General features: G+C 39.5%; 1 protein-coding gene across 1 annotated transcript; it reads right to left on the reverse strand.

Moving 5' to 3' along the window:
• Positions 1-2019: 2019 nt before the first annotated feature.
• tdp1 (tyrosyl-DNA phosphodiesterase 1) lies at positions 2020-13151 on the reverse strand. Its single transcript, XM_034571726.1, has 16 exons — positions 13022-13151; positions 11802-12416; positions 11543-11586; positions 10191-10246; positions 9784-9880; positions 9044-9078; positions 7964-8056; positions 7674-7844; positions 7463-7541; positions 5940-6116; positions 4731-4779; positions 4417-4483; positions 3398-3505; positions 3084-3186; positions 2740-2845; positions 2020-2252 (listed from the first exon to the last, which is right to left on the reverse strand). The coding sequence occupies exons 2-16, from the start codon at positions 12412-12414 to the stop codon at positions 2179-2181; spliced, it is 1872 nt and encodes a 623-aa protein (XP_034427617.1). The 5' UTR covers positions 12415-12416; positions 13022-13151; the 3' UTR covers positions 2020-2178.
• Positions 13152-13409: the final 258 nt, after the last annotated feature.

Genomic DNA, 13409 nt, shown 5'->3' on the forward strand with positions numbered 1-13409 from the left:
GTTGACACTGCGACGCAAGGAACGACGGGAGTCGCAGTTCACAGAAGTTGGAGTGAGAGACTACACACACTGCGAGCTGCTGATCACCTGGGCCCAGGGAACTCATGGAGTGGGGCTGCTGCGGTCAACGAGTCAAGCCAGACATGCTAACAAATGTGTTAGTTAAGTTCTGTTTTGTCGTGACAGGTAAATAGTTTTGTGAGCTTCTTTGAATGGTATAAAATGAATTGTAACGTAGATACTAATAGAGGGATGTGAGTTGCTGTGTTATGTTTAATTGTTTATTTTTATTGAATTATTTGTTAATTAATGTCCTGTAAAAGAGTAGCAGATTATATAATATTATTCTCCTTTCTGCTCCTTTTCATTCAATATTGTGTGTTTGCATTCCAATTGTTTTGCTTGGTTGATTTAATTAAATAAACTTGTAAATATTAATAGTTCACAGTGCAAGCAGCCAACCTGGTGAGATGTTTGTATTTTTTTTTTTATAAGTTTATGTATGAGGACAGTTCTAATATGCAGCTTCAGCTCTTCAATTTTGTCGCCTACTATTTTCATCATCACTTTGTTGTTTGTTGTCACACAGGTTAAACAGGTTAGCAGCAGGAAGACGTAAGTACAAATTAATACTAGAATGTCACTCAGAGCACACACACCTTCACAAAGGCCCTACAGTCTCCTTATGAAACCAGAATCTCTCTACAAAATGGCAGTAAAAAAAAATCAGGCCATACTGCTGAAGTGAACATTACACATAATAGTATATAAAATCTCTCCTCATCCTCCACCCACAGACCTGCTGAACACTGGAGTGGACAGAGATCCACGCTGTTGATCCTGCGACATTTGGGCAACAGAAGACTCCAGGTCAATTTCTTTTTTCCCCCTATTGGAGTAGTCAGTGTGACTTTGAGGCAAAAAATGTCTCCTCAGGCCACTGACATATTTAATCCCAGCAAAATACTAGTTTTGAAGTAAGGATCTTAAAAGCAGGGGCACTTATCCTGTATGAGCCCCTCGTGGAGCCGACAGCGGGACCCTCAAACTGTTCTAGCAGCTGATGTGTCAGGAACAGAAGAGAGACGGCCCTCCCTGCTCAGTGGTTCTCTGCTCATTACACAGAGCCCTGCTGCTGTGCGTTCAAGCTGCCTAATCACCAAGTCGTTTGTAAAACCAGCAGTGCTGTAGGTCCTGACCACCAACACTGAGAAGCATCGCTGTGTGCAGCATGAAGTGAGAAAGAAAATGAACATATTAAATTGTACATGTGATTAAAATCTGTTTTTATCCATGATGAATATGAACCTCAGGACGATCAGCAGAGAAGAGAATGTTATATTCATAATTTGCTGTATGACAATTTAGATTTGAAAGTGCTTTCACTTCAACTCTGAATGGATTTCAGGTCAACTCAGTCTGATATTAAATTTGTGCATAAAATAAAAGTACGATCTCATCTGACCTCAGGAAGCACTTCAGGAGACATTGACTCACTTTGATAATCTGATTGTTGATACATAATTTGTATGTCGTTTGATGATTTTATGATGCTTCAACAGTCGCACATTATGTGATAAAAATTAAGATTGAACTAGAATGGCCCTCAGAGCACATACCTCAGCCATGGCCAAACAGTTCCCACACGAAACCACATTTATTTTCGTCTAAATAGGCCACATTTTTTTTATCGAGATGCATGAATTATTCTTTGAGCAATTAATGCAAATGTTGAAAAAACGCAGTGTTAAAGAAAGTGAAAAAACCTGCCTTGATCCTGAACAAATTTCAATGGATCCTCCCTGACCCATTCCACATGGTTTCACCCAGTTTCATAGTAATGCATCCAGTAGTTTTGTGTAATCTTGCTTTCAAACAAACCAACGAACCAACAAACAGACAGGGTTGAAACCCGTATTGGCGGAGCTAATCAACATGCTTAACCCAAACTAATGAGCTGCAGTTTGTCCGTTTCAAAAATCCTATTGCTACATTTACAAAATAGATACATGATAAGTGGACAGTGTTGGATTTATTTTGTTTATTGGTAAACATGTGTCTACAGTTCGGTATAAAATATAAAAAAATAAATGTTACTGACAACTAACATCTAGACACAATACTGACAGTTACAAAAACAGTGGTGTTAAAGTAAGACAAGTGTGTGTGTGTGTGAGATCAGGAGGGAACCCAGATGTTGCCATGTGTGTCGGGAGCCTGGTTGTACGGAATGTTCCAGATCCAAGGCTGATCTGAAAACACAGAGAGAAACAAGGTCAGTGAAAATTAGAAGAATATTACGTTTGATAAATAAACTGGCAGCATTTGTGCTGAGCCAGTGTTTTCCTTCACTGGCTAAAGTGGAAGAACGTGCCTCACACAAAGCTGCATATCTGAGTGGTTCCTCTGGCATCTCGTTTATCATTGGTTTTCATCATTCTTTAATTATGCTAATTCAAATGCATTGAATTGCTAAAAGAAATTGAATGGCTTTGCTTCAGATATAATCCATGAATTATTTGAATAGAAATAATCATAAAATAGGACTAATTCTTCACTATCATTTTTACTAGAATAGGTATAAATACTACTCTGTCTTCAGGGGCTTCAGAAACAAAAAATACCTAACTATGCATTTAAACAATGAGCACGGCAGACAGAAAATGAATGGCCATGAGATATTTAACAGGTCCACCCAGTAAAGCATTATAACAGATCATGTGGTGTTTGAAGCTGTACCTTTAGGAGAGTAGCATACAGGGGGGAGGTCAAAGGGCACAGGGAAACCAGAGGACGACGAGGAGACAGGAAACGGATCCTTGAGAACAGGGAAAGTCTTCATGCCCTGTAAGGAGACAATCATCACATCTAATAAATTATCTATACATCATTTAGAATGCAGTGAGAATTGTTGTTATCCAGCGTGTATAAATACTTTTTTCTATGCATAGAGGTGTGAATGGCATGGTAATGTATTTTTTGTAATAAAATCACATTCACTGCAGCGTTCTATCTCCAACATTCAGTCATATGAACAAAGATCTACAAAGTTCACAAAGTTTGTCCATGTGTGTTTCTCTTACAAAGGCGGAGGGCACATAGAGGACTCCCAGCTCGTACGACCGGACCATCACCTGAGTGTTGTTCTTCTCCAGTGCACCCCACGCTGCTTTGGACAGGTTGGAACTGAAGCACACACACAGAACACACAACAAGGTTTAATGTACATCTGTGTGATAAGGGAAGGATCATTTTGTAACATGACCATTGGTGTGGAAGTTTATTCGGAACAGCCCAATATAACGGACTGTTGTTGGGAGCGGTTTTGTCGTCGATGAAATAAAAACACAATCATATATACGTGCAAATAAAGAAGCATAAATAATTCCACACTCACCTTGTGACGATAAACCAGGCGAGCTCAGTGAAATCTGGTGACGCCCTCATGTACGTCTTGATGTGTGGCATGGCATGACTTCTTCCTGTTGTGTTTGCCTTCCAACGGCTACGTACACACACAAACACACATATAATGTATGTCACTGATCTGTTTAATTAAACTTGAAAAATGTAGTTCTATGGAAAGAGCTGCGTTAACTAACCAGTTACAGTATTTGGGAATTGATCCGGTAACAGACGGTCACGACTATCTACCTAGTTCTACAGGCGGCTCTCAGGTTATGTAACAGAGTCTGGCAGTAATGTTGGAAGTTGCTTCATTACAACTATATACATTACAACTAGTGATGAAGCGGTCACCTGAGTCACCGTATACAGTGTGTAACGGTTAGTTGTACAATTTCAGTCTTTAATCACCGTGATTATTGTGCTGATTTTCAGCTCCTCAGACTGAGCTGAAAATTCTCAAGCATTATCATGATATTCAGAAATGACTTACAAATTAGCTGATATTACACTTATTATAAGACTTTTGAAAAGCAATAGGCATGACTTTGCACATTTGATTTTCTTATTTCATGTTGTGCTTTAACAAGCTAAACCTTCTTCTTTTACTTTTATTATAAATAAAAAAATAATTTAAATATAACACTTCATGAAATTACTTCAGTTTTTGTATTAGCACTTACTGAACATTTTTAGGAAATTCTAATTATACCACAATAATTCTAATAACGGATATTTTTGGTCACTATAATTATGTTATGAAATTTATGAAGTTTAATCAATTACAACAATGTCGACATGTCTATCTTCACCATTTATTATGCATTTAACAAGTAAAGCCCAGTTTCAATGAAGTCCTTGGTGTGTTTGAAAATGAAGGAAAATAACATCTAATTTAGAGGCGACAGCATAAAGAAAAAAGACTGCCAATAATAATTTACTACTGATGGTGCCCTACCAGTAAATGCTTACAGTAGGACTGAATTTGATGAGCAGTAGTAATGAACTTACTGAAAGTACGAGTGGAGCCAGAGCTGTTTCTGAGCTGTTTGGATGCTGTAGGGAAGAGAGCCTCCCGCTGGAGGAAAAAAAAAGATTTATATGACAACCAAATACTCACCAGTCACCAAATAATAACAGTATGACTGTATAAAATATATTAGATGGATAAAAGAAAATAAATAAAATACATTTCTAAAGTGACCAACACCCCTGTGGCCAAATTTAACCTGCATTTCTAGAGGTCATTTCTAGTAAAATGTATACAATACCCATATATATATATTTGAGCAAAATATAAATGTGTAAAAAAAAATGCGTCTTACCTGGATAGCCTTCTAAACTAGTCCTCACATCGTCCACTGATGGATACAGCTGCAAAAATATCAACCCATTAGCTCTTCACTTGATTTGTGAAATTATTGATCAAAGATATGAAAGATGCCAACAAACACAAAACAAACAAACAACAACAGAATGCAAAGATGTGATCTTTCCTACAGTTGAAGCTTGATTCAGAAGAGCTCTTCATTTGCATTACACTGTTAGCAGGATATTAATTTTCATCCAGTTATATTCTGAAATTTCGTTTTGTGTCAGGTGGCTGGTAAAAAGCCCAAGATAGCGAGATACAGCAGTCAAAGAGATAAGGATGGCTGTGGTCCCAGAGCAGCTTACCAGCAGTTTATCATGATGGAGATTGGAAAAGATGAAGCTGTTAAATTATGAGGAGGAAGTTGTGGCCAAATGAAACATGAAGTCCCGGACCAGACATAATTTTGTCTGCAGTCCAGATCTGCCTTCCAACCCCAGCGAGCAGTTCATCATTGCAGCGTGGCTCATCAACACTGCCGGGAGGTGGTTCACAGAGGAGAACGATGAACCCAGTCCCACCGTGTCCAACATCCTGGCAGAGCTCAGGGCTCTTGATGCTGCGGTGAATTTCCCACCCTCCAAACTAAAATCATGTTCCGGCAAGTTTGTCTGCTTAATATCCTCTCATTGGCAGATACCGCAGCCTGTGAAGACTTTTTATATCCCAAATAAAAGTCTCTCCATTCCTGATTTTATCTTGGAGATCACTTTAAATTCAAATTCAAAATTTTAGGCTGCTTTGCCCGGACAGCATGTCTGAGATCCACCGACAGATTCTCAGTTTTCAGGTCAGGGGACAATGAGAGACAATCCAAAAGCTTCCGCCAGTGTTTGTTGAAGGCGTTCATAATAAAGGAATTATGGAATAGAAGACTAATTCTAACTGATTTGGCTGATATTCAGAATCCATTCTTCCCTGTGTGCCACAAACTGCCATACAACGGGATATTTCCCCCCCCCCCCCCATGCTTAATAGATGTCAAAGTGTTGTTTTCATCAAATGCTGCTTTTAACCCTAAACACACTTGATGATAATTTTTAATTTAGCCAGTTGTTTCCAAAACAACTGAGGTGCTGCTGTGTTGCACCAACTCACTGAACACTATATGGTGCATCACTCAAGCAAAGGACCACATTCACTTCTTGCTGGAGGAACATACCAAGTGCACGGGGGGGTCTGAACGAAGAGAGGATTTCCCAAGCGTGGTCAAGGTGCGCTGAAATTCCCCTGCCAACCATTTGGTCTTATCCAGTCCCATGGAGCCAATGCTGGAGAACTGGCCAATCACAGGCCACCGTTCCTCCCCGGGAATTGGTTCTGCGTGGTCATGCAACAGCTTGAAACAGACGATGAATGGAAGAAAGATATAAAACACAAATCACAGTTAGAGACTACATGATACATTTCATTACATCTTTAGGAGCTGTCGTAATCCTTTTATTTTAGCCACATTAGAGACACCGAGAGCATTTTGGTATTATCTAATTCATCAGGTCATCACAGTGATACTTACACCTGTCCTCAGCACTACACATAAAGTAATGATGCTGGTTTGAAAGAACAGAATTTCTTTAAGTTAAATTTTTTTAAAGTATTGACCATACATGTGGTCATTAAAGGAATATCCACTTTCAGATTGATACCCTAAATTCCAGCTAGTTTAGGTTTGAGCAATTTCAGCTCATTTCAATACAATATAAGAATGAATGTGCAGAGGCTTCAAACTCATCACAGATGTCACAGTCAGTGTCAAGTTTGCTTATTGGCTGGTAATGCTACATGGGATTGTTTTGTCTTTGTGTCTTAAAGGAAGCTCTGGAATTTAAAAAAATCTAGATTTATAATATGAAAAAAGCCAAATTCACATTGCCCTTTCTGCAGCATCCGTGTTTGCTCATTGATTTATTGCATTGGTTAACAGCTTTCACTTTCTAAAGTCATCCGTGTATGCAAAGCCCTTTAACAGCAAACTGTAATGTCTGTTGGAAATCCCCACAAATAAAATGTACGGAGGAGTTTTTAGCGCTGATTTGCAATGCAAAGCCATGAAACCATAATCAACAAAATAAAACAAACAACAAACAAAGCATTGATGTAAAACTCCTGCTAAAGTCGTTGGTTATTACCTCTGCTAAGTAAGGACATAAAAATTCAAAAAACTACTGGATGATTTACCACAAATCTTGGTGAAAGGATGTGCTATGGGTCAGAAAAGAACCCATTACATGTGGGTGCTGATCTGGAACAGGGGAAGATCTGATCAATATTTAATTTTCACTTTCTTTGAATTGTGGACGTTTGGCAACATTTTCCTTGATTTCTTAGAAAATAATTAATGGATCTTGATACAAAAAAAAACCCAGACATGTTTAGGGGGCTGATATTTATGAGTGTGTGCAACTTCCTGCAGTACAGTTCCATTTGTGATTTGTATTTCAAGGAACAATCCCTTAGGTAATCATAAATCTTTTTTATTCTCATATCCTATAAAAAAACACTGCACCGAAACAACAAATCACCCTGCTCATCTCTTATTGCAGTGAAAATATGATCAGATGCAGCTATATAAAACCAAAGGTCATGATGAAGTTATTGTTGACTTTTCTTTCAGGGACGACTGTAGATTAGTGACAAGTTAGCAAGAGAATAGTGAGATGAGAGAGAAAGAGAATTATTTTTTACCTTCCGCAGCCTCAGGTGGCCCCAGCGCTCCATGTCTGCACCAACAAACCTGCCTGGGGTTGAGCCAACCAGATACACCCTGATAGGAAAACAATAATGTGAGTGTAACCTGCAATCCAATTCAATTCATTAACAACTGATCTGAGCTCAGCTGCACGATCACGATAAATGTGATGTCTCGTGTGAGATTCTGCAGGTTCTCCCCATTTACCTGGTCTCAGACAGGTCATGCTCTTTGATTCGTTGGATCCACTCCTCTAGTTCTGGCACGCGGTACGACGCCAGGTATTCCAGCAGGTCCCTCTTGAAGAAGGTGGGCGACTCACCTGCGCTCGCACTGCTGCCCTTTGGTAACCGTGGAAACAGAGGGCTCATCCACATCCTGGTTGGGAAGTGATAGATTCAGGGCTACGTCCATGAACAAACCTTATATCTGGATATGGTGCAAACAAGATGAAACGTATGATAATGTTCAAAGGTTGGAAGAGTTTTCAGACTCACCCTTGTGTTTTTTGGTACCAGTCGGCTCTGATGAGGTTGGAGGTCAGAATGACGACTCGGAAGCCTTCCTCATACCACAGCAGCATCATCTTGCTGCACAAAGACACACACAAGATAAATAAATAAATAACTTTATAGATATAAAACCTTTTCAAATTAAAGTTACGTCATGAAATAAAGGTTAAGAAGATAAAATACAATTAATAGTTTCAACCATACCAGTAGTTAAGTGTTATAAGAAGAGATTTAAGAAAGAGAAACACAGCTGAGGGTCCGAACAGGAAAAAGTTTGATCACCTTTAGTTACAAGTGGATATTTTAGAACAGTTAGTGTAGGACCCTGCTTGAGGATCTTAGGGAGCGATCAGGCTCATGGGGGACAGGTAACCAGTGAAGAGAAGGATTGGTGTAATGTGGTCACTTCTCGTACTACATGTTATGACAAGCAACATGTCTAGCAAAGGCCAATGCTAAGCAAATATCAGAGGTCGAAGTTCACCAAAGTTGTGGATTTGCTCCTTAAAGGAAGTGAATGTTTTATTTGCTGCCTCGCTCACACAGATTGGAAGTGAACAGGAGCCAAAGGTTTCCCTCTGATACATTTATATGTGCAACCTGTGAGCAGCGTTTTGTATAAATTATAAACTTTGTGTGTTTCGCCTGCTGATACCAGTGTAAAGTGTGAAAAGTTGATAATTCATAATTTCATGTAGAATGTACAGAGTGGCATAATGATACAGGGCGGCAACAGTGTAATAATAATAATAATAGTAATAATACATGTATTTGTGGGTTGTCATATTTCAAAGGAATTGATTCTTTCTTTTCTTTTCTTTGTTAGGTTTATTGGCAGGTGGCAACCAACGTCAAGGTGTATTACCGCCATCTCCTGGTCAGTTGGCGGTGCTTTTATACTGCTTGCTCTCTAATGTCCAACTTAACCTGCTCCGGAGCAGGTTACCCCGATAACCGTAAATCCTGCTTCCTAGCCCAGGCCCCAGGAGAGGTATGATGAGTTAGCAACAGCAACAACCTTAAAAAACAGCAGGTGAAATACAAGGCAAGGAATGAAATTCTTACGTGTGGTGAGTTCCAAAAGCAATGTCCAGCTTGGCCTGTCACAGAAAATCACACAGGTTAAACAGAAGAACAGATTTTAGGCTTAAAGAACAGTCTCTATAACATTAACTTTTGCCAACTACCATTAAAGGGGAATTCATGCATTTTTCTTTTGGAAAGAGTCAAGTAGATTGTCGGCCGCGGCAGTGGCTACAATGTCGTCGTAAGGGGCAACTGTGACAGTCCCCAAAATGTCCACTTAAAGTGCTTTTGTCACCAATAAAAGGCTCAAATTGCATTAATTCCAAAGGTTTTTGTATGTACCATTCATTTACACACATTATAAACATATGGCCCAGGCTCTACAGACACGGAAATCACTTTTGCTCCACTCTCACCAAGATATTTGGTGCAAAAGTGAGAGTGCATTTGCTGATATGTGCATATTTTGTACATGACTTCACATCCTTGATTTCAAGATGCAAGATGCATTCACACAGAATGCATCTTGCATCAAATTTGCAGCAGTAATTCGTTACGTAGGATTTGTGTATCTGCAATGAAGAATCTCAGAAGGCGCAACTGTTGTGTTTGTTGGAGAGGTAAAAGAAATTTACAAGTTTGCAATACCTGAGGCATTTTTCTCTATGACTCAGTTGTTTTGCACCATAAGCACCTCAGTAGAATTTGCAAGTAGAGTGTAAATACTTCAGAAACACTTTTTCTACACTAACCACTTTTCTGTGGCAATGACTGTGTACCTGGCAGAATCGAACATGCGGAAAAGGTTGAGCCTGCTTGAGCAGCCGGGCCTTGGCCTCTCTCTTATCTCCATGAACGATCAGGACTGGAAGATCCCTGAAAACACAACACAGTGTATCGTAGTGAAAACTGCAAAAATAATTTAAAAAATCATTCAAATTTAAGGCTTGAAAATCTTTTTACCGAGGCAACAAACTATCTCCTAAATGCTCAGAAGATTACATGAAAGAATGTTGTCACAAGAGAGGTTGTTGGAGATTTTTCTCATTTGTTCTGTTTTTTTATTCAGTATCATGAGAAAGCAGCTCATGATACTACCAGTATAATACCAGCCAAACTAGACACAGGGATCTGAAACAGGGATGTGTTTGTGATAATGTGACAGCTGCAGAGAAGCAGAACTTACCTGAACTCTGGTGGGAACTGGTTTACCATCCAGGCAATATCAAAGCAGTAGTTAAACTATGAAGAAAAAGAGAATATTAATGAACCATATCTGTCTACTCACTAAGCAACGAGATGTAAACTAGAGTCTACAGACATGCTAGCAGCTCTGAGAGGCTGTTTGTAAGCAGAGCAGTACTTTGAACTAAATGCTAATGTCGGCAGCTATAATGTTCACAACGTGTTCCATCCTCAAATAAAGCTGAGGCTGATGTGAATGTAATTCGTTTTACAGAATACCAAATTAAATTTGTACCTGATGATGACACTAGACAAATAGAATGACACAAGAATGGCGCATATCTACAAAGGCCAAATAGTCTCCTTAAATTCAATCAAGCTGCACCAAATTGCCCACACTCATAGACACCAGTTCCATTAATGTGCCAGATCCATAAATATTCAGTGAAAATGTCAAAAATAAAACATCTTCCATGCCAACCTCGCAATGTTAAAGTAAAAAAGAAATCCTGGATCTGGCCCCTGATCCACATCCGCACTAAAAGGTAATTGATCCTTTCCTGACCCATAGCACATCCTTCTAATTGTAATCAGTCCAGTAGCTTTTGTGTTATCTTGCTTAAAAACAAAGCAACTGACAAACACTGGGGGAGGTCAAAAGTAAAAGGAATCACCCTGGTCACAGAGATGTATCCTCTGAGAACCAGAGCTGCACAACATTTCATAGCAATGTTGCCAATAACTGTTGAAACATTAGACTAAAAAAAAAAAGAAAACTGTGTCAACCTCATGGTGGCACAAGAGGAAAAGTCAGGGAACCATAATCATCTGCAGGCTTTGACCTCTGGAGACCAAATGTCCAGAACAAAGAAGTTGGCTGACCGACCCACTGAGAGCCCTGAAGCCATGGCACAAGCATGGCTTTTAAAAAACTAGAATTACTGCCTCGTGGTTAATTACACCTCTGCCAACTAGTCAAGTTGCAGTTTACATCCATATCTATTGGATCCAGGCTTGTATATTATAGGTAGTGACGATTTTGAAGGAATTTTATAAAATGTATTAATTGTGTTTTGTCAGAATTCTGAATTCTTGAGTTATGGGCAAAACTGTGAGGTCACAGTGACTTTGACCTAAGACCACCAAATTCTAATAAATTCATCTATGAGTTCAACTGAATGTTCGTGACATATTTGAAGAATTTCCCAGGAGGTAATCCTGATATATATCGTATTAATGAGAGGACAGACGTGCAGACAGAAGAACAAGCAGAGGGATGAGCAGAATTCCTCAATACATAATCCCTCTTGTTATTGCTGTCACCAGTGCGGAGGCATAACAATTGTTACTCACCTGAACAGATTCTTTTAAGGTCCCAAATAGAGGGGAGAGAATGTCTAGATGAAAAGATAAAAGCAAAGATTACTTAATAAAACTAATTTATAAAGGACTGATGGTGACAAATGTGAGTAGTGTTACTGAAAGCACTAACTTAAAAGGATAGGGACATTCCAACTGGTCACCTTATTGTGAACCTGTGCTCATGTTTTGTTTTTATCTTGAAATGTCAAACCAGACACCAGCAGACTTAATCAAGGGAGAGGTCTCTCACCTCTGATGTGCAGCGCTCCATTGTTGTACTTCCTGTCCAGGCCCGTGACCTTGTTGAGGTAAAACCTGTAGGTGTCATTCAGACAGGGAATACTGGATTCGAAGAAGTCCTCTGGCTCGTCGATGTAGTAGATGCGGCCGTGGGGACTGGGAGGCCGCTCGTCCTCCACCTTGGTTTTCTTAGCCTTGGGAGTTGGAGGGACCTTCTTTGGTAGGTTACTAACGCTGTTCGCCTTCACGTCCCCATCATCATCGCTATCTGAGAGAGCCCAGCCAGAACCATCCGACACATCTTTCTTTCGCTTTCCAGCCAACGAAGGACTAGTTTCATATTTTACTGGATTCAACAGGTTCTTCGCAGCCAATTGTCTGGCTTCAGAGCCGATGGCAAGTGAGGATACAGACGGTTGGGCTGGTTCAGCTTTCACCTCCAGAGGGGCTGATGCTGGTTCTAGTTTTGGGACAGGGGGAGAGGCAGACCGACGTGGGCTGTGACTGGACGCAGCGGGTTGGTCGGGATTAGATTGTCTAGTCCCAGAGGGAGGAAGAGCCTCATCATTGTCATCATCGCTGCTAGAGATGGTCCACTTGCCGTGTTGACTGTCCTGTGACATGCCTGAGCAGATACACAGAGTTCAGACATCAGCTGATCAACAGGATGAGGGCGCCTGTGGTGACGCCACTGGTCAGTCATGTTTAGAATAAGGAAATATTGATCCGGGTTAACTTTTACCCTGATGCTACCTGCGTTGTTACCTCTAACTAGTCGCTAAATTTGTTAGATTAAATATAAAAATGATACTAACATATCAGTTATCATTAAGTATCCATTAATTATTCTAGTAATATAAAGGTGACAATAACTGTTGATAACCTAATGGAGACAGGTTTCATTAGCAGAGTGAGGGTTGCAGCTGAGAAATCAACTGGAGCCTCTGACTGAAATACCCAAATGTACAAAATCTAAGAGGGAGAGTTATATGCCATAAAACGTGTAAAAAGACAGATTATACAAACATGCAAGATAATGTGCAAAGACAAAATGTCTGGCATCCGTAAAAACACGAATTAGCTGCACAGATATACACAGCGATGTGTTAAATAACCAACATGCAAAGAGAAAACGAGATAAACCGATCGTGCAGGTTAAACAATGAGAAACTGAAATTATATGATTCTATTGTGACGAGTCTGTATGAATAATGTGAGTGTTTACTTTACCACGTTTAGATAAGAGACCGCAGGGCAAACTTCATACAACACCACAGTTTGTGTACAATACACCACACAGGAGGAGGTGAACACGGAATATGTGTCCGGGTCAAAACACTGGCTCTTCGTTAGTTCCGCTACATCGGCTGGCTCGCAAAACTATCGGCTATATATAAAGATCTTCTTTTTGCCTTGATATAAAAAGTAATAAATATATTTGTACTTACTATATAGGTATGTGTAGTAATATATATATATATATGTATATAATTCTAAATTTATTATATAATTATTATTATAATTGTCATGATGAAATAATATCCATATTTATAATAGAGTAGAAGTAGTTGTGTTATTCTTGTGATCTATCTATCTATCTATCTATCTATCTATCTAT

This window comes from Hippoglossus hippoglossus, chromosome 3 (assembly GCF_009819705.1).
Source record: "Hippoglossus hippoglossus isolate fHipHip1 chromosome 3, fHipHip1.pri, whole genome shotgun sequence".
Classification (NCBI taxonomy): domain Eukaryota; kingdom Metazoa; phylum Chordata; class Actinopteri; order Pleuronectiformes; family Pleuronectidae; genus Hippoglossus; species Hippoglossus hippoglossus.